A 22,104-nucleotide genomic window follows, 5' to 3' on the forward strand; every position below is an offset into this window, starting at 1 on the left:
TCCTCTCATCTTCCTTCTTCCTCCTTCTCCATTCCCTCTTCAATCAAAAGACCAATGTGAACTTAGCAAGAAGACAGAGACGCCTGGCCCTTGCACGAAGCAGTGGTTCCCAGCTTCGGGCTCTCTCTTCCCTCTGACTTGTCCACTCCCTCAAACTCCTGGCACACATGGCTGACGCTAGATCCACACGTGCCGCTCACACTTGACGTATCGCCATAGTTGGAGTTGATTCCCACCAAGGTAGAGACATTCTTGGCCTTGACGTTCTTGACCACCACCTTCCGTGGGCTTTTGCTCTTGTTGTTGCTGCAGTTGCCGCACGATCTGTACAGCTTACCCGCATTCACCACAGTGAATCCATCAATGGTGACAGTTCCTTGGCCGTTGTGCTGCACCACCTTATCTTTGGCCTCCTGGGCACCGCCACCTTTGATGAGTGCATCTCCGGTTCCGATGATGGAAATGGCGTCCTATTGGTGGTATATTAGCATTGGTAGACCAGACAGACATCGGTGGCACTCACCTCGCAGACATCACGGAACCAGACGTTGGTCAGCGTGCAGGATCCTTTGCAGTGGATGCCTTCAAGTTGATCCTCTCCAATGATCACATTGCTTAGCGATGCTCCATCCTCCAAGATGAACACGGCATTGTCATCGCCTATTCAATTAGCTCCATTCATTTGGACTCATTTTGTATATGGACATACCAGTATCATCGTCATTGTCGCAGGCGCGGCCACGATCGTACTCCCGATTTCCGAGATCAACACTGCCTTTGATCACACTGGGAGAAGGCAAAGAGACGATGCTACCCACACGAGAGGGAATGTTAAGTGTCTGGGCACTGGCAATGCCAATGAGGCCGAGGATGATAGCGCTGGAATGCATCTTGTTTAGCTTATGGTTGATCAAATTGAGGGTCAACGAGTGGTCTTTTATACCTTTGGAGGTCATAACAAGACAGGATTTAATCCGTACTGTCTCAAGTGACATATACAACCTCGGACTCCACATCATCCATGAAGAAATTGAACGACATCTGACTGGATGGATTTTGATGCATTACCCCACGAATCTCACTATTTACGCAGGGTCCAGGTCCCAGTTGGGATTGGATGAATTCTATCTCTACATTTCCGCCGGAATATAAGACATTTTCTAACAGCTGATTCTCCGGCTTGGCACATACCTAACCAATACCAAGGCACGATTCTTGTGAAGATGACAAAAGCCAAGATTCCCAAGCATTGGCATTGTGGCTGTGTTTGCAAGCTTGAAACTACCCACGCAATTACAAGATCCACCAACCAAAAAAGGTACATATAAGTCGCCGTGACGATCATCCTTATTTACTTCTCAAATCATCCCACATGTCCCAATTCACCTCGCCATTGGCAACCTTTCATGGGTATCACGGGTGGGAAGGCTGCGGGGGAAATCTCACTGCACTTAGGGCTACAAGGGTAGGAAAAAACTATGGAGAAACTATGGAGAAATTATGGAGATGTATACGAAACCAGCCAGAAATAATCCCACGATAGTGGTATTTATCCACCTCGGTTTCATTATACATGAGCTTTCTCCTTGAACAAACTCAAATAAAAAGGAATGCAATATACTTCAATCGTCTGGATTTTCTTTATCGGGACGTGTGTACGCAGAGTATTATCATGATAGATGTCCCGGGCCAGCAAGGCTCAAGGGGCATCTTGATAGACCTGGGTGTTGCACAGAATCTAGCTGAGGCCCAGGAACATCTGGGACCTGCAGCTTGCCCCAGGCTGCGAATGGGTTATATGATGGAATTACTCAACCGAAATAGCTATTTCCTAGGAGAAAATCGAGATAGGGGTTTAGTATTAGCGTTAGATATACAACCTAGACCTACAGCTAACACCTGAACCACCTAGACACTTAAACTTGAAAGCTCCCGAGCTCCACCGGAATGGGGCTGCGTTTGTTACAGTTGAAATGAAGCATGATCTTGGCGAGAGCATTCTCTCTTGTGTCTAATGGCTGTCCACTTTCTCTATTTATTGATTTTCCATCCAAACTATACGCTCGATGTGTAGTGGTTGCATGACTATAGATTGTATGATGGACGGACAGGATTGGTTAGCTTGAATATATATATATGATGGACAACTAGTTCGTGTGTGGGAGGTACTACAAGATAGACCATGATGCCTCGCTATTTCACTATATTTAAATTATTACATGTCTCTTGCCCTAACCAGAAATGAAAAGGCAAAGAATATCCATTTGACGCCTGAAGCTCCCTAACAAAAAAATGGCTGTACATGATAGTTCGCGAGAATCAACGAGATAGGACATATGTGCAGCTAAAGGGGCCATAGAAAGAAGATAAGCAACAAAAGGTATTAGGCCAACGATTCCGCTAGTCCATATTCACACAATAATCAATTACCGCCGAGCTTTCTCGTCCTCAATCTGCCTACGGAGGTCTGAAAGGACATCATGCCGTTGGGCCATGTGGCTCTTCAACCCGTCCACTTGTTCTCCAACAGCCTTAACGTCCTCCCGAAGTCGCTCCAACTCCTGACCGTCCTTAGCACGGCCAGTACCCTCACGCAGCTCCCGCAACTCCCGCTCTTTATACTCCAAGAGCGAAAGCGCCTCCTTCTTAATCAGAACCCAGTTGGGCCGGCCATCATGGCGCGGCCCATCCCGCCGAGATTCGGATGCTTTAGTGGCGGATTCCAGCTTCTTCTCCAGCTCCGCGAGCTCGCGGCGTAGCCGCACCTTCTCCCACTCCTCGTCTTGGATTGTGTCGCTGAAATCGGTTCCCTTAGGCTGATAAGATCCCTTGCCGCCAACGCCTAGACGGCCGAGGTAGGTATCGCCGAACTTGGCCTTGCGACCTGTCCGTGTTTCCATGTCGCCATCTGCGCCGTAGCGCTGTGCGGGTCGCGCCTTGTCGACTTGGTAGTCGATCTGGTTGGTCTCGAACGAGGCGCGCAGCGATGCGGGGATGGTGCGTGGGATGCGGAAACCCTCGTGGCGGAAGTTCAGGATGTGCAGGAAGGCGAGTGTGGAATCTTTGTTGATTGCGGGTGATGCGGAGGGGTTGACTAGGTTCCAGGCGGAGCGGACATCGGTGTCGGGGACGTCAAGTGATTCGTAGAGTGGTTGTAATTGCTGGACTGGGGGGTGTGGTCAGCAGGTGATTTTTCTGGGCGCGCACAGCGCGCTGTGCGGGCTACTCACATTCTATTTGACCGCGCGCGTTCCGGTTGGCGTCGTAGATCTCAGTGTACTTGTTCTTGTCGTCGGGCTTCATATACCAATCAAAGCCGTCCTTCAGACCGAGCGAGTCGTCCTCGTCCTCTATCCGTTCAAATTGCTCTTGTCCGCTGCTTAGTGCGCGGGTCGCATGGACGAGATGTGATTTAGACTCTGGGACTAGCCAATCTGGCAAGACCCTCGGGACATCCTGTAGTTCCTGTGTAAAGATGCCGTGTTAGACCGATTTAGTGACAATTTGAGAGGGTGGGTCACTTACGCCGTTGACCAGGTCGAAGACCAAGCGCATCGCAACACAAAACTCTTCGAAGTCCAGCTCCCCGTCTCCGTCGACATCGGCAATGTCCCAGACCTTCTCGAGTTGGTCGTCGCTCAGCCGGCTGTTCCTCAGCACGGAGGCGGCTTGGGAGCTGTTAAGGTGTTTTTGGCCATTTGATAATGAGGCAAAAATCTCCCAATATCGCTCAATCTCCCATTGCTCAATCTTTTTGGTAGACATGATGTATGGAGCTCCGATGAATGGGGTGATGGATGAGGTGGGAACAATGGGGGGAGAGATTCGGATTTACCTACTTCCGTCAGGGGCTCTGAGGTCATTGGACTTGCAATGTAATTCTCCTTCTTTGTAGTATTTCATACTGAAGTCTTTAAAATAATTATCGTCTATAAGGTTATATCTATTGGAATCTGACATGTTCGTGTGTCATTATCGTACATGACCTCCGTGTTGAGTAGAAGAGCTCGATATCTTCTTTCCTCAGAACATAGTGATTAAATCCTTGGCGTTATGAATCCTTCTTCTCGTCTTTCTCCTGTTGTTTGGCCTTCGCTGTAGCCTCCAGCTGCTCCCTGACTTGAATGATCGCTCGTTCGGCCTCTAACGCAAGCTCCGGTGCTTCCAAGATCGTAGCCAACTTCTTGGCATCCGACATCTTCAACAGGACCCGATCCTCACTCTGTTCTATGTCATCGGCAACCTCGGAATATGGTGTGTCGGTCGTGGTGCCTTCGAGTGTTCCAGATGCGCGTTTGGCATATAGCTGTTCTAGCTCCGGTAATGAGATGGGGTTGAGGATGTTCCTTTCAACGAGAAGTTCGAGATGTTTTGAGCCATTCAATGCTGTGTATTCTCGTCAGTTTCATAGGCCACGTCGCTGTAGAAGATCAAACTAACCACGCCAGTGGGACCAACCCCGGTATGCCAGGTAGAAAAACGGAATATTCGGAACCCTGCTCTGTATTAGTATATCAAATCACGGAAGATTCAAGGTATTCGCATACACTGGTATCAACCCAAGGGGTGCTGTAATCGGCGCAACAATCAAGCTCCACATCATCTTCTTCCGGTGAAGTTCTTGTCTCTCTGTGGCGATCTTGCGCAGCACATCCTGAATTCGGTCCAACCGCACCGCGTTACCGGGGAACAGCACATCAATCTTGGTCTTTCCATGATCTCCATTGATTTTCTGCTGGGCTTTGAGTGAAGGAATGCTTTTGAGGGCCCATTCTTCGTATGGTATCCGTTGCTGGACACTATTACCCCAGCGAACAAGGTGCATCTTCCATCCTTTGTCAGCTTCCTCCCACTGCGCCCATGTTTCAGCTGCCTTTGTTGTGATCCTATCGAGGATTGAAACCTCTTTCGATAAATCCCTGCTAAGGGGTCGAGCATATATGAGGATTCGTTTTGTCGAGATCGGAACTAGGAAAAGGCGCATGGTGGATGTCTTAAGACAATTGACAATCGAGAAGAGACAATCGCGGGGATGATAGATAGCAAATGGTTCAGGATAGAAAATAGAAATAGTGAAAAACTTCACAATAAATGGTGTCGAAGGTTTTTTTGGGTTTTTTAGTGTGGTGAAAAGGGATAGACGCGGGAGGTAAGCAGGTATCCAGACGTCATTCCCGGCGCCATTTTCGTCCTGAGATCATCCTGCCCTGAACTCCTAACTTGAACAATTGGGGATTCGCGGGCAAACTACATATGTACTGATTGAAGTTTCCCGCGACTCCAGAGTTTCAAGTTTGGTGTTTGGTTTCTCTTACCATGGACAGCTCCAAAGACAGCGCTTCAGGGCGAGTCTTTAGTGAGAAGCTGGCAGAGAAGATCCCGACCATCCCAGAGTCATCACTGCCAAACCAGCTTAGCATCGATACTCATTCTGCCGTTCGCAATAAAACCTCCGATTCAACACTTTCACGTACAGACGGTCAGACAGCGGAAGAAATCGCGTACTCCCAACACTCCGCCTTACGATCTCTACCTGGTATGGTCCCATTTAAAGCTCGAATTGACGAGCATTCACTAATTCCAGATCATTGTAGCCTGGATTCGGTCGGTCGATGAGCCCGAGGAGGATGAAGATGAAGCTACGGCAACCGATCACTTATTGCCTTCCCAACCAAATGGCGCATTTGTCGCTCAGCACAACCATTCGCCCTACGCATCATCCAAGACCCAACCTACTCGTGGGATCAACAACGGTCTGTTTGAGGATGACACACCATTTGTCAACCGGGAATCGCGCTGGATGACATTCTCACGAACCATCCAATACCCCCGAGAAGCCGGTAGAGAGGAACAACAAGTCACTCCAGAATGGTTAAATGAGAATCACGGCGACTACTTGCAACCATGGCGAGGAAAGCACCTGGAGGGCGATAGTCCGGAGTATCCGCTACACAGTGGAGGCCGAAGGGATATCTGGATCAAACGTTTCAAGAAGACAATTCTACGAAGCCCGATGGTGCCCATGATTCTTCGAATGACTGTTTGGTGCTTCTCGCTCTCTGCATTAGCTCTAGGTGGATCGATTCAGCACATGGCCAACGAAGGACGTCGCTCTCAAGGCCCATCTGCATTGATGGCGATCATCGTCGATGCAGTCGCACTGGTTTACCTCCTATACATCACCTTTGATGAATACACTTCAAAACCGTTGGGTTTGCGCTCTGCCTCGGCTAAAACGCGTCTCCTCCTCCTGGATATCTTCTTCATCGTCTTCGATTCCGCCAATCTCAGTTTGGCATTTTTTTCACTTTCCGAGGTGACAGGAGCCTGCACTGAAGCAGAGATCAACCAACAGCTCAATCCTCAAAATACTGGTATATGTGTGCGACAGAAGGCACTTGCTTCCGTACTGCTGGTTGCACTTTTGGCTTGGCTCATGACATTTTCGATAAGCGTTCTCAGGTAAGCCCCCTTGTCTGTAATCGGCATACTCCATTTTCTAACTCTCTGTTAGGCTTGTCGAACGAGTGGCACAGTGATAGCCGAGTCTCGTTGTGTTTTCATTTTTTGACTGTTGATTAAATATACCACTTAAGCGGGACTTAATTTTGCGCAGGCGCAATTTTAGCTAGACGTGCAACGCTGGGCCGTCAACGCCATACAACGGATCTTGACGGAACCACGCCACATCCTTGATTCTCTGCACCTTTGCTTTCTCTTCTGGTTTCCCATAACACATATCCCACTGTTTTCCGTGTGGATATGCGCCAACCATTTGGAACTCTTCCTGGTTCCCATGCAGGTCCTCCAAGAGTCGATGGCCCACCCCCGCGGGTACAATGATCAAATCACCGCGCTGGACCGTCGGTTCAAATCGCTCAGGGTTATCGTCGCCTCCAAAACAAGACGCGCACTCCCTGAAATGATCCCGAGTACCTCTTGCGTTGTGGAATGGAAGTGGGTTTGGCTGTACATGCTATATACCCAATGAGGAACGACCTCACCCACTGTCTCCAGGTGACCCTCGAGCTCTGCAGATGTGGCATCGAAGGCTCCATGGTATATCATGAGCGGTTTAGATTGCATCGAAGTGTTCGGTATATAGTGCCACTCGGGAATCTGGCGAGTGGTCACTCGAATGTTCGAAATTGGAGTTATAGCCATTGGGGGGTCTCTATTTTGGTCTGCTGGCTTTTGCATGGAGAAAAGAGTTAGGTTGAATTGGATAAATCTACAGGTTGTAATCTACTTCAGACAAGTGACGTCATTCATGGTGGGGGCAGGTATCTAGAAGTATATAAGTTTATAAGTTAATATGACATTCCAGGTTCACGGTCAAATCGTATTAGAGGAGTTCACTTGAACATATTTGAGGACTGCGCCCTCGGCTATGGGTTGTATTCGTACTCTGTGCACACCTAAATTCGTTTCAGTACTTCCCACCTGCACTATATCGACTTACTACAATATGGTACAAAACCCCAGGTTAATCAAATACTAGAATATATATTATCTACACCGTAGCGTCCTAATATTGTACGGAGATCACTAGCGCTCAAATCTTACAGCTACATGTCGGTATGTCCATGCATAGAGTATAAATCAAGGTTAGCCCCAAAAGGAATATACATCTATCTAAACATACATGCAGCCGAACCCTTGCATTTTCTATTCAGCATCATGTACAGGCATATCAGCTTTTTAGATTAGTCTCATTCCTTGGGGCCGAAGGCTTCAATCGTACATGCTATAAAGTACGTCGGTCTGGACTATATTGACATGATGGCTATCTCCAAGGCTATCTCCAGCCGCTTCGGTGTTCATTTGCCTATGGCACCGCTCTTCCGATCCGGCTTAACTGTTCGCAATGTGGCTCTCATGGGTTCGATGCCGCCTACCACGCTAGGCGTGGAGCAAAAGCCACCGCTGACAATGAATTTTTGATCAGAGTATCACGTTATATAGTAAAGAATACGTGGTATCTGCGCATATTCGTGGCAATTGGCGAATTCCAGTCTCGGTGGACGTTCCAACGGGAATGACTGTCGAGTTGGAGTGGCCGCGTCCTGTTAACAGGCGGTACCGGCTTCCTTGAAACCCATATATTAAAAGCGCTGCTGGAAGAGCCTCGAGTGCAGTCGGTCACGGTGCTCGTTCGTGCTGAATCGGATAAGATGGCAATTAGGCGTATCGTCCAACCCGCTCATGGCGCAGGCTGGTGGAGAGAGTCGTATCGGAGCCAGGTCCGGACATGGCGAGGATGTCTGTCCTAGCCTTGTTTGGAGTTGCCCGAAAGTCGGTGGAGATCCTCAACATTTTAATAGTAATATAATATTAGTTTTCAACACTTGTAAAGCTAAGAAACAGCTCAGGAGAACAGTACCACGTGATTCGAGGACTGCTCAAACCGGAATCACGTGCCTCCACAGGGGTATATTGTTTCTATATTAAACGAGAGTACGGAGTACTACGTACTTTTATGTGGGCTTGTGAGATCTTTTTAGTAGTCTCAAATATTTTATCAGTATATTTTTAGATAACTAGGCGGCAGAAAAAGGCGGAAAGAAGTTGCGAACTATATCGACTTTTCTATATACAATTATCACCATACGGAATAATTCAAGCTGATGAGAACCAAGAATATCCGCTAGATGGGAAATCTGCAATTGATTACTTCTTCTTTCTCTATGAATGTCGTTAACACATAAAATGCATTTGCTCGGCAAACATAAACAAGTATGTATTGACCTTAGGATGTGTTAATGTCGTCATAGGTATATTTGTACAGATACTTAATCAGGAAACTTGAAGGTTGTAGGACAATAATTCTCATATGTCCCCAAGGTTCCGAGATAGCAAGGTACTTGTTTTACTCAAGCCATGTTAATAGTACATGCCTAGGTGAGTTTGATACGCAAAGTCTATAGCAGTAGTAAGAAACATAAATCTATTCAAATGTCAGAGATATATGTGTTGTGATACTACAAAGATATAGGTTTATAGAGAGATGAATCCAAAATATGTATATCATCGTATTCCAAAGTAAATACTAAATAACTAATGTTGGGATTTATATTAGGTGTCTTGACTTGTCAAAGCATCCAAGCCGATGATGTAGATTTGGCGGGAAAGCTCCGCCACCTCACCGCCTGCGGCAACAAGGCCATCCCCACGCTCTGGTCCTTCTCAGCCTCATCACTCTCTGCTCCCCTTCTGCCTAATCTCTTTTCTCATATTTACTCTGGAAGATCCCGAGGGTATTGTTTTTCTTCTGGCTTGTCTTCTTTGATTGCCCGAACCCCGCTCCTGCCAACCCCTCTCCCCCTCCCAAGCGCCAACACTCATTTGATCACTCGAGGATCTTTGAGGCGTGACTGTGGCGCTACAACCGTCTTGAGGTAATAATTCATGATGTGTAACTTACAGGTTACTATTGAGAGTCAAGAGTGCGTTGCTGATTGGTGGAGCAGGACCCCCGACCTCGACCACTCGCTTTCTTCCGCATCCCACTCGACTCCCCAGCAACCGCGATGTCTCTCGCAATGCCACCGGTACCTCACAAGGATGACCTTGATTCAACGTGAGCAAACAATGATCGGGGATTTGCTTTAGCACGGCGGTACAGCGTGAGCTAACTGTGGGTTAGTTGGTCATTCCTAGAGACAGGAATCGAGAGCGTCATGCTCAACCTTGACTCCGGTATCGATATGAAGACTGTAGGTGAAATACTGAAATGTTTACCACCTGCCGGCGAGAGTGTTTGAAAATAGAAGCTAACTGACTGTTTTTGTCTAGTACATGGGTCTATACACGTGTGTTCAAGATTCGACCCTACCTCTTATCTGACCAGAACTGCGCTCACAATTTCATAATTAGGGCTGTCCATAATTTCTGCACATCCCAAAAAGCCGTTGCTAGCGGTCAAGGCCTACAAGGCGGACGTGGAGGTTCGTTTTCTCTCCTTCGTGCCGCACCCTCGGCTTCCCGTTCTGAGCTGACCTGGATCAAAGCCCATTTGCTGGGCGAGGAACTTTACAAATTACTCGGCGAATACCTCTCCCGCCATCTGAGTGGAGTCTTCAAGCAATCACAGAGCCACACCGAGGAAGGCCTGCTTGGCTTCTACATCCGTGAATGGTACCGCTACACGACCGCCGCCAAGTACGTGAACCACCTTTTCCGCTATCTCAATCGTCATTGGGTAAAGCGTGAGATCGACGAGGGTAAGAAAAACGTATACGATGTTTACACCCTACACTTGGTCAAATGGAAAGGGGACTTCTTCGAAAAAGTCCATGAGAAGGTCATGGACGCTGTTCTGAATCTGATCGAGAAGCAACGGAACGGAGAAACCATCGAGCAGTCACAGATTAAATCCATTGTGGACTCGTTCGTGTCACTGGGTTTGGATGAGAATGATAGCTCCAAGTCAACACTGGATGTTTATCGGCAGTACTTCCAGCTGCCGTTCATCCGTGACACCAAAACCTATTACGAAAATGAGTCACGGCAGTTCGTGGCCGAAAACAGTGTGGTGGAATATATGAAGAAGGCAGAAGCTCGTCTGAAGGAGGAGAAGGAGCGGGTCGGCTTGTATTTGCATCCAGATGTCACCAAGAGCTTGACCGATACCTGTCTGTCTGTTCTTGTCACCGCCCACTCGACTTTGCTTCGTGATGAGTTCCAAGTCTTGCTGGATAACGAACGCCAGGAGGATCTTGCTCGTATGTATCGACTCTTATCACGGATCAAGGAAGGTTTGGATCCTCTGCGCACGACGTTTGAGAACCACGTGAGACGGGCTGGTCTGGCTGCTGTTGAAAAGGTTGCCTCGGAAGGAGAAACACTCGAGCCCAAGTTGTACGTTGATGCTCTACTGCAAGTTCACACGCGGTACCAGAGCTTGGTTGATGAGGCCTTCAATGGTGAGGCCGAGTTCGTGCGTTCTCTTGATAACGCCTGCCGGGAGTTTGTCAATCGGAACCGCATCTGCAAGACCAGCTCTTCTAAGTCACCCGAGCTGCTGGCAAAATACACGGACTCATTGCTCAAAAAAGGATCCAAGTCGGCTGAAGAATCGGAGCTTGAGGATATGCTGGTGCAAATTATGACAGTCTTTAAGTACATCGAAGACAAAGACGTCTTCCAGAAGTTCTATTCTAAGAACCTGGCCAAACGTCTCGTTCATGTGAGCTCTGTTTCTGACGACGCTGAAACAAGCATGATCAGCAAGCTGAAGGAGGCATGTGGTTTCGAATATACCAACAAGCTGCAACGCATGTTCCAGGACATGCAGATCTCCAAGGATCTTAATAACAACTACAAGGACTGGCAGGACAAAGTGCTAGATGATGAGGACCGAAAGAGACAGACCGATGCCCACTTCCAGATCTTGGGAACTGGCTTCTGGCCGCTCAATGCGCCGACTACACCATTCCTTGCGCCACCGGAGATAGTCAAGACTGCCGAACGGTTCCAGACATTCTACTTTGACAAGCACAGCGGCCGCAAGTTGACATGGCTGTGGCAGCTATGCAAGGGCGAAATCAAGGCTAACTATATCAAAAATGCCAAAGTGCCCTACACCTTCCAGGTGTCGACCTACCAGATGGGTATTCTGCTCCTTTTCAACGAAGCCGATACTCTGTCCTACGATGAGATCGAAAAGGCCACCACTCTGGCATCCGAAATCCTCGATCCCAACCTGAGCATCCTGCTCAAGGCCAAGGTCCTCATCGCCAGCCCCGAGGGCGCTAAGCCCGAGCCCTCCACTTCGTTCACATTGAACTACAACTTCAAGAGTAAGAAGGTGAAAATCAACCTTAACATTCAAATCAAGTCTGAGCAAAAGGTCGAGGCCGATGACACCCACAAAACGATAGAAGAGGACAGGAAGCTCCTGCTCCAGGTATGTCTCCTAGCTAATTATCAACTCCCACACAGTCCATTTGTCCTAATGCTGCTGTAGTCCGCCATTGTCCGAATCATGAAGTCGCGCAAGAAGATGAAACACGTCCAGCTTGTCCAGGAGGTCATTCAGCAGGTCAAATCCCGCTTCCCACCTAAAATCCCCGACATCAAGAAGAATATTGAAGCTCTCATGGAGAAGGATTACATTGAGCGCATGGACGGCGATGAAATCTCATACATTGCTTAAATCAAATTAAACCCCTCCCCTTTCTCTCATTGCACAAGAAACTTGCTTCTATCCCCTTCTTTTCTGTTGCTCTCTGCTTTTGCTTCTGTCTCTTTCGAGAACTAGTGACTTCCTGTGTTCCTGCCTTCTATTCCATCGATGATGGAAAAGCAAGCAATGGGCAATGGAACTTGTACTAATACAGGATAGGACCCCTGCAATGGATAGCTGGCGGATGGAATCAGGCTGATAGGAGCATGAATTCTTCTCATTGTGTCGGCGATTTATTTTATGTTTTTACTTCATAGCGCTGAGACGACAAACAATTGATGACTTCTTTGCTCTTCGCTCTCTGTTTTACTTTTTTTTTCTCTCTGAAAATACTACATAATAAATTGATGATTCTGTTCGGCACGGCTGGTTATTAGGACTTCGAATATGCCGATTGATAGAAAACTAGCTTCTTAGGAAGTCTGCAACAAGGCACAATGAAAGATTAATACACGTAGTATTGGGCAGACCCAGTTTATATTTATGCATAATCAACATAAGAACTATGCTAGAATGGATAGATATGCTATGCGAAGCTAGAGACAAGAAGACAGAAGTACCAAAGTCCGTTCAGTACATCATTGCCCTAGATGTGAAAAATGCAAATCAACACCCAGCTCCCAAATCCAGCGCGCTAGTTCGTACCAGACGAGTCTTTGCTCTGGGCCGGATGCGTCTCCTCTGTGACAGGGAGTGCTGTCACTAACTCCTCAGGCTGTGTATCTACTACTACATCACTCGAAGGTGTGGGTTCTTTTTCCTTCTGGCTCTGGGAAACAGTCTCCTCCGTCTTCAGCTTCAACCCCAGACCTTCATTTGGCGTGAGAGCCACAGACGAGAATCCATCTGCATCAACGGTATCATAGCCAGTAGTCTTTATATCCTGGATAACGTGGTCCTGCGTCTGCTTGTGTTCCGAATCATCCGCATAAGCCGGGAATCCCTGCGACAGAGGAGACTTGGGGAAGGGGGTTTCGGCAGGATCGGACGTGGAGACATCATCGTAACGCTGGATCTCGCCGCTGTCGCGTCTGAGCAGGATATTGCTCCATCTCTTTCTTCGGCTGACGCTGCGAGTAAGACCACCCTCGGAGCTATCGTTACCTTCGCTGTCATGTTGGATGGAACGGCGACGGCCGCGGTCCGCCTCGGCTGTTTCAGTAACAACGGACAAGACCGGGGTGGATGGTGAAGTCATCCCGGCATTGGCAGTGGCAGTGGCATTCGGGGTCGGGGACGTCACGCGCTTGTCTTGCCATTCGCGGCGCTTTTCGCTTGCCCATGAACCCCACGAGCTGAGATAGGAGCCGGCTTTTTGGCTGGCTACGGTCACGGAGGCCTGGGCCTGTGTCAGGTCGACGGATGGCCTTTGCCGGCCTGCGAGCCAGGAGGCATCGGCGGGGTCCTGTGAAGAGGGGGTTGGTGATATTGGGGTTTCTTTGTCAATGGAGGCGCGTTGGGATTGGGATTGGGAGGCTGTTCTCTCTTCATTGCGTTTGCGTTGCGCTTCGCGCATTGTCTCGATATCTGACCAGAAGCTGGTGAATGCCGCGCTCACTTTCTTTTGTCCGGTTGAGATGTGACGGTTCAGGGCCTCGCGGCCTTCACGGACACGTTCATCGAGGTGGAGGTCTGCTACCTGTTGGGTGAGTCGTCTTTGGACATCTTCCATCGTCAGACCGCCGGCGTTTGGGTGTCGTGGCTCAGTGATGGAAAATAGAAGCGCATCCGAAGTGAGGCGCGAAAACAGGGCATAGTTGGATGTGGTTTTCCACTGGGCTAGGAATTCCGTATTGAAGTCGATGGCAGGATCCCCTTCAATGTTCAAGTTTTGCAGCTGGGTTCTGCTGAGATTCCCCGGTTCTCCGGTATCGCTGGGATAGAGCTCCTCGTGGTATTTCATGGACGATAATAACGCCAGCAAGTATTCTTCGAACTGTAGTCGAATGAATTCTTCCGAGCCCATAAATCCAAGGGTCTTGGGTTGTGAAGGATGTTCCTCGTCCCAGGTGTCATTGACAATTTGTGTGAGCAGATCAATCCAGCGCCGATCGGCCGCGGAAAGGACCAGGGCACTGCGGAGAGAAGGAGAATTTATGACGATGCTGTCTTCGTCGAGGTTAATTAGAATATCACTGTAGCGGTCCTTTTGCTGGAGAAGTAGCGAGTTTGTTGAGCCAACCACATATGATTTTGTGCCATCATCCGCCAGCAGATCCAGCAGCTGGAGAGGTGTATAGGGGCCAAACATGCTTCCCTTTCCGAAAATCTGTAGTGGAAGCCCCATGTATGCCAACAAAGAGCTTCTATCACTCGTCTTGAGAGACGTTGGTTTCTCAACAGTTTGAGAATAGGTGTCAAAAGCAGGATCCGCGCAGTCCTGCAAATAGTTGAGGAGGCCGGGTATTAAAGATATAAGTGAGAACTGAATCATGCACAAGCGCTCACAGCGTGTCCCGAAGAAAAGCATCTTGGGCTGCAACAGTAGTGCCTTGAAAAGGACCAAAGTCTGAAATTTGAATTCGTGAATCATCTCCCGGAGCGAAAGGCCTTCGTAAATTAGCAAAGTTCTACACATATCCGAATGGATGATATCCTTACCCAAGTTCTGATCTTTTGGGCCATCATTCAATAAAGCAATCACCAAGCCCTCGCGGAATTTCTGTAACCATGTTAGCATTTCATTCCATAGCCGTCGCATTAAGTATATACCTTCAAGATATCAATGTCCGAGAAGTCACTGTTCAGAAAAGTGCTCAATTAGCCACATTTCCACATTTTGAGTCGCTTCCTATCCATATCCCATGCCAGCGCATTAGGGAAGCAGATAGTCCACCAGGGGGAAGTATATCCCACATACCGTTGCGCGAACCAAGCCGAAGTCACCACGGAGAGCTTCTCGCGCAATTGACCCACTCGCTGCGGAGTATCTGTCACGACCACAACGGCCTTCTGTACCGTTGATCGAGTCACATCGGACGAGCGGTTGATAAGCAAACTCGAATCGACCTGGCGGGAGCAGGCGATACCGAAGAGGGAGGTTGCGGGTGTAGTGGATGTTTCCTTTCGGCAAAGTGTGAAGTATGAGAATTCCTCGGTCGATCTGCAATCCGACGCGTTAGTTGGTCTGGCGCAAATCGGCTCTCCTTATCGCGGGGTTGCGCCAAAGGAGACCAAGAAGGGGAGAGAACGAATTAGTTGTCGGGGATAGGGGTATCTTACAGATGTGCGCCGTCAGATAGGGCCATGAATGGGAGCAGAGACCAGTCATTCTCGGTTGCTGGGTCGGTTCCTTCGTCGGCAATGCAATGCTCAATCTCGGGGCCGCTGTAGGAGTATGTCTCAATCAGCCAGGTTCCATCATGGATCGGTCTTTGTCTTCGTTTCAGAGATCCGAGTCCGGGAGTTTCCAACGTCTCATGGCTCACCGTGCATGGTGGAAATCTATGACCAAGACAATTGGGTCTTGTTTATGCTGGACGGCCATCGCGCCGAACCTTGCGACAGGGTACTGGGTTCGGCTGTGTGAAATGCAATTAAAATGCTGAGAATTAAAAGGTCAAGTGAATGGATTTCAATGTGTAGAAAAGAGGTGCTTCTCCTCCAAAACCTCGATGTGAGTTTCCCATGAGACCAAGATCGTCGCAAACAGGGGAACATCACTGATACGGTTATCGCACGGGCGGTGAGCGGTAGCCCCGCAATATCTGAAGGCATCAACAGCATATAGTTAACTAGGGAGAAGCTATAAATTTGGGGGAATAACTTGGATTGCACAGATATTTCAAAAGGATTAAAGGTTATGAGGTTCCCCGTCGCTGAACTAAATCAGATCTCCCGTATGATTTCTCCTAATCACCAACCAATTCTTGACGACGCCGGACGAGCTATGGACAATGATTTCCAGAAAGACAAAAAAAAAAAACAAAGTATGAAAGGAAAAATAAAATGAAAACAAATGAGCACGCCAGCTTCATAGCACCCTTGAACAGAAATAGAGCCAGACTTCAAATTTTTGAGACCGGAATTCAATGGCAGAAGGGCGTTTCTTTGGGAGTTTTCTCGTCAAACCATTATGCGAATGCCTGTCCAGTAGCATCACCCTGCACTGCACCCTGTACCAGGGCTTGGGCAGCATCGTTGCCTTGTTCAATGTTGTGGAAGTCGAGAATTTCCGAGTACCTATGGTGGAAAATTAGTAAAAAAGGAATGGTGGCGGGGTAACAGATCTAGCACGTACATCATGATCTTCCAAGTATCTACGGGCAGATCGGCATCGTTGAACGACCAATCAAACTTCTCTTGTGCGACAGGCTCGTCGGTCGGGTCATGGTAGGGCGCCAGGTACTCATGCGCTAATGCTTCGGGGGCTTGAATGCGCTTCTTCGGGTTGAAAACCAGCATCCGCTCGAGCAGGTCAACCGCTAAAAAAAAAGCCAAGTTAGCGTGATGTTCATAATCCCCATAGTCGGCTCAAATATCACGTACCATCGGCATCAGCGTTCTTGAATTTATTAGCGAGGGGTTGGCGCTCGCGCTTTGGTAGGGACTTGACAAATCGGAGGGTCTAGGTCGTCATATATTAGCATGTTTTCGTCTTTTTCCAAAGGAATAACAATAACTCACGTTCTCGCTGCAGATGGTTTGGATCACGTCATCGGGAGGAGTTCCGAGCAGCTCGGTAATGATGGAGAATTGGTTGACATGGTCCTTTCCGGGGAACAGCGGCTTTCCTTCCAGCATCTCGGCGAAGATGCAACCCGCACTCCAGATGTCTACTTCGACATCGTACTTTTGCCAAGTAAGCATGATCTCGGGGGCGCGGTAGTATCGTGTTGAGACATAGCCGGTCATTTGGGGGTCCTGGATGCGGGCAAGACCAAAGTCGCAGATTTTCAGATCACAGTTCTCGTTAATCAGGATATTGCTAGGTTTCAGATCTCGGTGGACCACACCGGCGGAGTGAACATATTTCAAGCCACGCTATCACAAAGTCAGATTCTGTCCCGGAATATGATGCCCGTGGAGATCTTACCAGAATTTGGTATAAGAAGTACTGAATGAATTGCTTTTCAAGAGGTCGCGAAGTAAGAAGTCGGTGGAGGTCAGTTCCCAGAAGTTCGGTGACGAAATAGCTGTGATCATTAGTATACACATTTTTAACCCCGCCTTGCAGATAAGGGGGAACATACATGTCTTCCAAAGGCGAAATGAAAATGTCACTCAAGCTGATAATCTGCGGGATGTCAGCAAGCAATCCTAATCCATTTATCTGGATGGAGTACGGACGTTCTCATGACGAAGGTGTTTGAGCAGCTTCAGCTCACGGTAGGTTCGCTTGGACAGAACGGGGGTACTGAAAGGCTTCATGATTTTTTTAACTGCAACTGGTTGGGCAGTCAATTGATCTTTGGCAGAGCTGTTATATTGATAACCTAGTTAGCATGGACTTGGGCTTGGAAATATCTCGTGCGACACTGAATGCAACATACCAGACCAGTCCGAAGGCACCCATTCCCACCGGCTGCAGTTCCGTATACCTAAAAATCAAGTTAGCAAGATTCCCTTGAATGCGCCTGCTGAAGCGCCCATCGTAAATGTTGCATAATAGGGCATTGCGAACCGGCTGGTGATCTCAAAGGTGGTGCCGAAAATCTGGGCACGCACGAATTCCGCCATGATGAAAGGTGGGGGTATACAGGCAAAGATAAAAGGAGAAAAGAGAAAAGATTCAAATAAGAATCTCAGGTCAAAATGAGGGATCTTAACAAAGGAAGAAGAAAGGGGGTCGCGAAGAAAGCAAGTGTGTTGGCAACAGATGTGGGGAAGAGACTGAAAAGCGCAGAAAACAAGGCCGATGACGTTGGCGAGATCCAGTTTTATGCTGACTCAGCCTCAAGGCTAGGTATTAAAATGGGCTTTAAGATTGTTGCTTCTATATGTATATGTTTAAAATATCTAATTGAATCTATTTTCCCCTTATATCTCTTATACAATTCACAATCATATTCCATGTTGTCTCTTGATTTGTGTGAACTTCTCAAGGTTGCCCTCGCTCCACTACCACGCGGCCCAGACCCTGGTCTTGTCTCGGAAGAGGTTTCCCTTGAACAGCGTTGCTCTTTGATTTGATTTGATATAAACTATAGAACTTATAGATAGTTTAATTTGATAAGATCTAGCTACTTTATACAATCCTTTTTATTAACTTGCGCTTAACTCGCCGGGAAAAACAGTATATGGAGGGTTCTTGGGCCCTCTATTTAGAACCTTGGCGGGTCAGAGTATGACCCCTCACCTTCGGTCTCCTTAAGTAAAGATGATAAACATTGGAATTTTATCTCGATATGGATCTAAGCTCTATAGCTTCCCATGGTTATCTCTGATGTTCTTATAGGTCCGGTAGACTTATCCCGGCTCATATTGATCTGTACGAGCAAATCTAGAAAGACACCCCCCTCATATCAAATACATCCCTGTCCCTTCCCCTAGGCCAGTGCTAACCTTTTATGGCGTGATCTTCTTTAGCTTGCAACATCTCCCATCTCATTGCTGTGTTGTACATCGTACATCATGTGTATATATATATATATATATATATATATATCAAGGATTAGGAATCAGCACCCAGCCGCAATGACCATGTACATTGCAACAAGGGAATTAACCGGATACTCTGGCTCCAATATCAGTTTCAAGGGGGATGCGGTCATCCTGTCACCGTCTGATGCGGATGTGAATCTGGCGGCCGAGACATGTGAAACAATATCCACGCTACGGCCGACATGACATGTAACTGCGGATATGCAACAAAGACCTGCAACAAAGACATTTGAACGTGGTGACTGGATAAAAGTCAACTCATTTTAAACTCTGGAGTTACCCTTCGGCGTTTCATATTTCCTTAGATGCATCTGCACGTTAACGTGCACGTTCGTTTACATAACTAAATATTCGGGATATCTCTCTCTCTCTCTATAGTGACATTCTGTGCCTGACCATCACTCTTACTTTACACCTAGGTGGTAATAATATCGAGGTATTTTTCCAAGGCTTTGATTCTGGCCCCCTTGTACATCTGTCCACAAGGCTGAATTGATTTCCCTGGGGGTCAGTGCCCGGCTCACCGCATAACCGAGAGAAACCAACCCCAATAACGATTCATCGACTTATAGATACAAGTACCAGTATACATCACATAAATATAAGTGTCAGAATACCGAAAAGGACCCAATACAACCCCGCCCTGCCTGAGGCATCTTTTGCGTCACTCTCCACTTTTAAGCTCCAGAGTGGGTTGAAAAGAGTATGGAATGGAGTACGGAGTACAGAACTCCTAGAGATTTGCTTTGGAAGATTTGCAGTCAATCGGTCAATCAGTAAATCTATAAATCTATAAAAAAAACCCAAAAAACGATCCGATGGTCATCTGGCGCCCCATTAAATTTGAACCGGGCTCGGTTAAAAACAGTTTTTATAGTATTTAATGCCCGGGTTCAGAGTAGATACGGAACGTGCCCAATTTCCCCCGGGTTTTTCCTAGGTAAAATGCATACGGATAGATATGTAATAAGATATAATAAATTAATGGAAACATTTCATATTACAGAAAAAAAACCAGAAACAGGCTAAATACATTACCAAATGTAAGCTGAAATACATGTTTCTTACACATTTCTTACCCTTTTCCCCATCTCCACCCCCAGCATGACGATGGTCGCACTCTGATTCTTTAAACTCTTGACACTTTCATTACCCTTACTCTCACCTTTTTAATACCCTTTTATTATTCTCTCCGCGTTTACCCCCATCCGCTATACCCGACTCTCCCTTCCGTCCTTCAGCCTCAACCTGACTTCCACCTGACTTCAACCTGACTTCTCCCATCTTGGTTTCCCACTCGCCCATTTCTATACCCCCATCGCACCAAGACCCTTCTATTCCCGTGGCACTTGGTCTTCCCAAGCGAAAGGCTCCGGCCGTCTCGACCGGCACATTTTGTTCCTGCGCGCGGGTTAATGAGTCTCCTCCCTGCGGGTCTGGGTCACTGACGATTCCGCAATGGGGTCGTGTTTCAGCTCAGAGTCCACGGGGGACGTGGATCAGAAGAAGCGAAGCCAAATGATCGATCGCAAGCTAGAAGAGGATTCTAGGCGACTACGGAAAGAATGCAAGATTCTTCTTTTGGGTAGGTAGCCTGGGGTTTGATTGGAGAATCCATCGCTAACTTCAAAACTCTCACACAGGATCCGGAGAAAGCGGCAAATCAACGATCGTAAAGCAGATGAAGATCATCCACCAGAATGGCTACACCGTGGAAGAACTCGCGCTCTATCGATTGACCGTCTACAAGAATCTCCTCGATTGCGCCAAGGCCCTCATCGGAGCGTATCACTATCTCCAACTGGAACCGTCCAGCCAGAAGGTGCAGGACTACATAACATTTTTGGAGGATTACAACGTGGACCCCGATCCCAATACTCCGCTCGATTCGAAAGTGGGCGATGCCATCACATATCTCTGGAACGACCCGTGTACGTCAACCGTTTTGGAGCATCAGAATGAGTTCTATTTGATGGACTCGGCACCATAGTAAGTCCTATGCCTCCGGATCTCAAGGCCGAGTGCTAACCCATCCTCAGTTTCTTCGAGGAAGCGAAACGAATAGCGGCCTCCGATTACGTTCCGGATGTTTCAGATGTGCTCCGGGCGCGAACGAAGACGACCGGTATATATGAGACACGCTTCACAATGGGCCAGTTGAGCATACAGTACGTGGCAACAGCATGCGACATTCACAATTTGGGATATTCTCTAACCAGGCATAGCATGTTTGATGTTGGCGGCCAGCGCAGTGAGCGAAAGAAATGGATCCATTGCTTCGAAAACGTGACGTCCATTATCTTTTGCGTTGCGCTCAGTGAATACGATCAAGTGCTTCTGGAAGAAAGCAATCAGGTATGAGGCCTCAACGCAGCACACTTATACCGGGGGCTGACAGACCTTGCAGAATCGCATGATGGAAAGTTTGGTTCTCTTCGACTCCGTGGTCAACTCTCGGTGGTTCATGCGGACAAGTATCATCCTTTTCCTGAACAAAGTGGATTTGTTCCGCTTGAAGTTGCCTCGGTCACCGTTGAGCAACTACTTCCCCGATTACTCGGGCGGCAACGACGTACACCGTGCCGCCAAGTACCTGCTCTGGCGATTCAACCAGGTGAATCGAGCACACTTGAACCTATACCCACAGTGAGTTCACATACCACCAGCGTTCCCACGGTGATTTTCTGACTTTGTTTTTTTCCCCCTCCCCTTTAGTCTCACCCAAGCGACCGATACCTCGAATATTCGCTTAGTCTTCGCGGCAGTCAAAGAGACTATCCTGCAGAATGCCCTGAAAGACTCGGGTATTCTATAGCCTCTGCAATATACCCCGAGGACCCAGTCACACCAGTGTCCCCGTCTGCACACGCACACTTTCCCTCGCAATCCAACCTTACGACCACCCACACCGTCCCTTTTCTCAACGTCGCCCTCGGTGTTTCTTGATTCCCCTCGGGAGACTGCCTGAACAGTTCTCCAACGATCACTCATACCATACCCTTTTTCGTCTTTTTGCTTTTTTTTGACCAGCTGCAGGCGTTGATGGCGCCTTTTATGGCTTTCTCGGCTGATTTCCCAGGCGCTCTGGTCTGGGGATATCCCATTTGGTACTTAATGTGGTTTTTCCTTAAACATGGGTCTATGTTCCATAAGGTCTCAGTAGCATGCTCAGGCAGTCAACTATGTTACTGTTTCTGTTCCATGTGCCTTTTATTTAAACCCCGGAATGTATGACCAATCCCGATGCCGGGCAAGAACCGGGACTGAATACTCTCCGGGCCTTCTTTTCGTGTACTCGATATTTCACGTGGTAT

General features: G+C 48.0%; 9 protein-coding genes across 9 annotated transcripts; 3 read left to right on the forward strand and 6 right to left on the reverse strand.

Moving 5' to 3' along the window:
• Positions 1–62: 62 nt before the first annotated feature.
• Positions 63–890, reverse strand: N7447_003629 (pectate lyase; the record flags this gene model as incomplete). The annotated part of the gene is made up of 3 exons (XM_057227904.1): positions 63–470; positions 524–660; positions 710–890. The coding sequence occupies 3 exons, from the start codon at positions 888–890 to the stop codon at positions 63–65; spliced, it is 726 nt and encodes a 241-aa protein (XP_057087245.1).
• A 1,536-nt stretch (positions 891–2,426) lies between these two features.
• On the reverse strand, positions 2,427–3,765 carry end3 (cytoskeletal adaptor protein SagA; the record flags this gene model as incomplete). The annotated part of the gene is made up of 3 exons (XM_057227905.1): positions 2,427–3,166; positions 3,231–3,465; positions 3,526–3,765. 3 exons carry the CDS (start codon positions 3,763–3,765, stop codon positions 2,427–2,429), a joined length of 1,215 nt encoding a protein of 404 aa, XP_057087246.1.
• A 286-nt stretch (positions 3,766–4,051) lies between these two features.
• Positions 4,052–4,984, reverse strand: N7447_003631 (mitochondrial K+-H+ exchange-related family protein; the record flags this gene model as incomplete). The annotated part of the gene is made up of 3 exons (XM_057227906.1): positions 4,052–4,386; positions 4,441–4,496; positions 4,548–4,984. 3 exons carry the CDS (start codon positions 4,982–4,984, stop codon positions 4,052–4,054), a joined length of 828 nt encoding a protein of 275 aa, XP_057087247.1.
• Positions 4,985–5,316: 332 nt separating this feature from the next.
• Positions 5,317–6,539, forward strand: N7447_003632 (phospholipase D regulator; the record flags this gene model as incomplete). Its single annotated transcript, XM_057227907.1, has 3 exons — positions 5,317–5,536; positions 5,595–6,462; positions 6,515–6,539. 3 exons carry the CDS (start codon positions 5,317–5,319, stop codon positions 6,537–6,539), a joined length of 1,113 nt encoding a protein of 370 aa, XP_057087248.1.
• Positions 6,540–6,628: 89 nt separating this feature from the next.
• Positions 6,629–7,164, reverse strand: N7447_003633 (cupin domain-containing protein; the record flags this gene model as incomplete). The annotated part of the gene is given in 2 exon segments (XM_057227908.1): positions 6,629–6,967; positions 6,985–7,164. 2 exon segments carry the CDS (start codon positions 7,162–7,164, stop codon positions 6,629–6,631), a joined length of 519 nt encoding a protein of 172 aa, XP_057087249.1.
• Positions 7,165–9,530: 2,366 nt separating this feature from the next.
• On the forward strand, positions 9,531–12,157 carry culA (cullin culA; the record flags this gene model as incomplete). The annotated part of the gene is made up of 5 exons (XM_057227909.1): positions 9,531–9,580; positions 9,647–9,716; positions 9,796–9,812; positions 9,877–11,908; positions 11,969–12,157. The coding sequence occupies 5 exons, from the start codon at positions 9,531–9,533 to the stop codon at positions 12,155–12,157; spliced, it is 2,358 nt and encodes a 785-aa protein (XP_057087250.1).
• Positions 12,158–12,821: 664 nt separating this feature from the next.
• N7447_003635 (uncharacterized protein) lies at positions 12,822–15,674 on the reverse strand (the record flags this gene model as incomplete). Its single annotated transcript, XM_057227910.1, has 5 exons — positions 12,822–14,849; positions 14,900–14,927; positions 15,048–15,290; positions 15,410–15,514; positions 15,616–15,674. The coding sequence occupies 5 exons, from the start codon at positions 15,672–15,674 to the stop codon at positions 12,822–12,824; spliced, it is 2,463 nt and encodes an 820-aa protein (XP_057087251.1).
• Positions 15,675–16,260: 586 nt separating this feature from the next.
• Positions 16,261–17,866, reverse strand: sakA (mitogen-activated protein kinase HOG1; the record flags this gene model as incomplete). The annotated part of the gene is made up of 9 exons (XM_057227911.1): positions 16,261–16,369; positions 16,428–16,611; positions 16,676–16,754; positions 16,814–17,170; positions 17,223–17,322; positions 17,380–17,423; positions 17,477–17,606; positions 17,680–17,727; positions 17,811–17,866. 9 exons carry the CDS (start codon positions 17,864–17,866, stop codon positions 16,261–16,263), a joined length of 1,107 nt encoding a protein of 368 aa, XP_057087252.1.
• A 2,382-nt stretch (positions 17,867–20,248) lies between these two features.
• On the forward strand, positions 20,249–21,605 carry gpaB (guanine nucleotide-binding protein subunit alpha gpaB; the record flags this gene model as incomplete). Its single annotated transcript, XM_057227912.1, has 6 exons — positions 20,249–20,375; positions 20,434–20,779; positions 20,830–20,958; positions 21,016–21,145; positions 21,198–21,436; positions 21,506–21,605. 6 exons carry the CDS (start codon positions 20,249–20,251, stop codon positions 21,603–21,605), a joined length of 1,071 nt encoding a protein of 356 aa, XP_057087253.1.
• Between the last annotated feature and the right edge of the window lie 499 nt (positions 21,606–22,104).

This window comes from Penicillium robsamsonii (assembly GCF_028829455.1).
Source record: "Penicillium robsamsonii strain IBT 29466 chromosome Unknown utg000002l_segment0_segment0, whole genome shotgun sequence".
NCBI classification, from domain to species: domain Eukaryota; kingdom Fungi; phylum Ascomycota; class Eurotiomycetes; order Eurotiales; family Aspergillaceae; genus Penicillium; species Penicillium robsamsonii.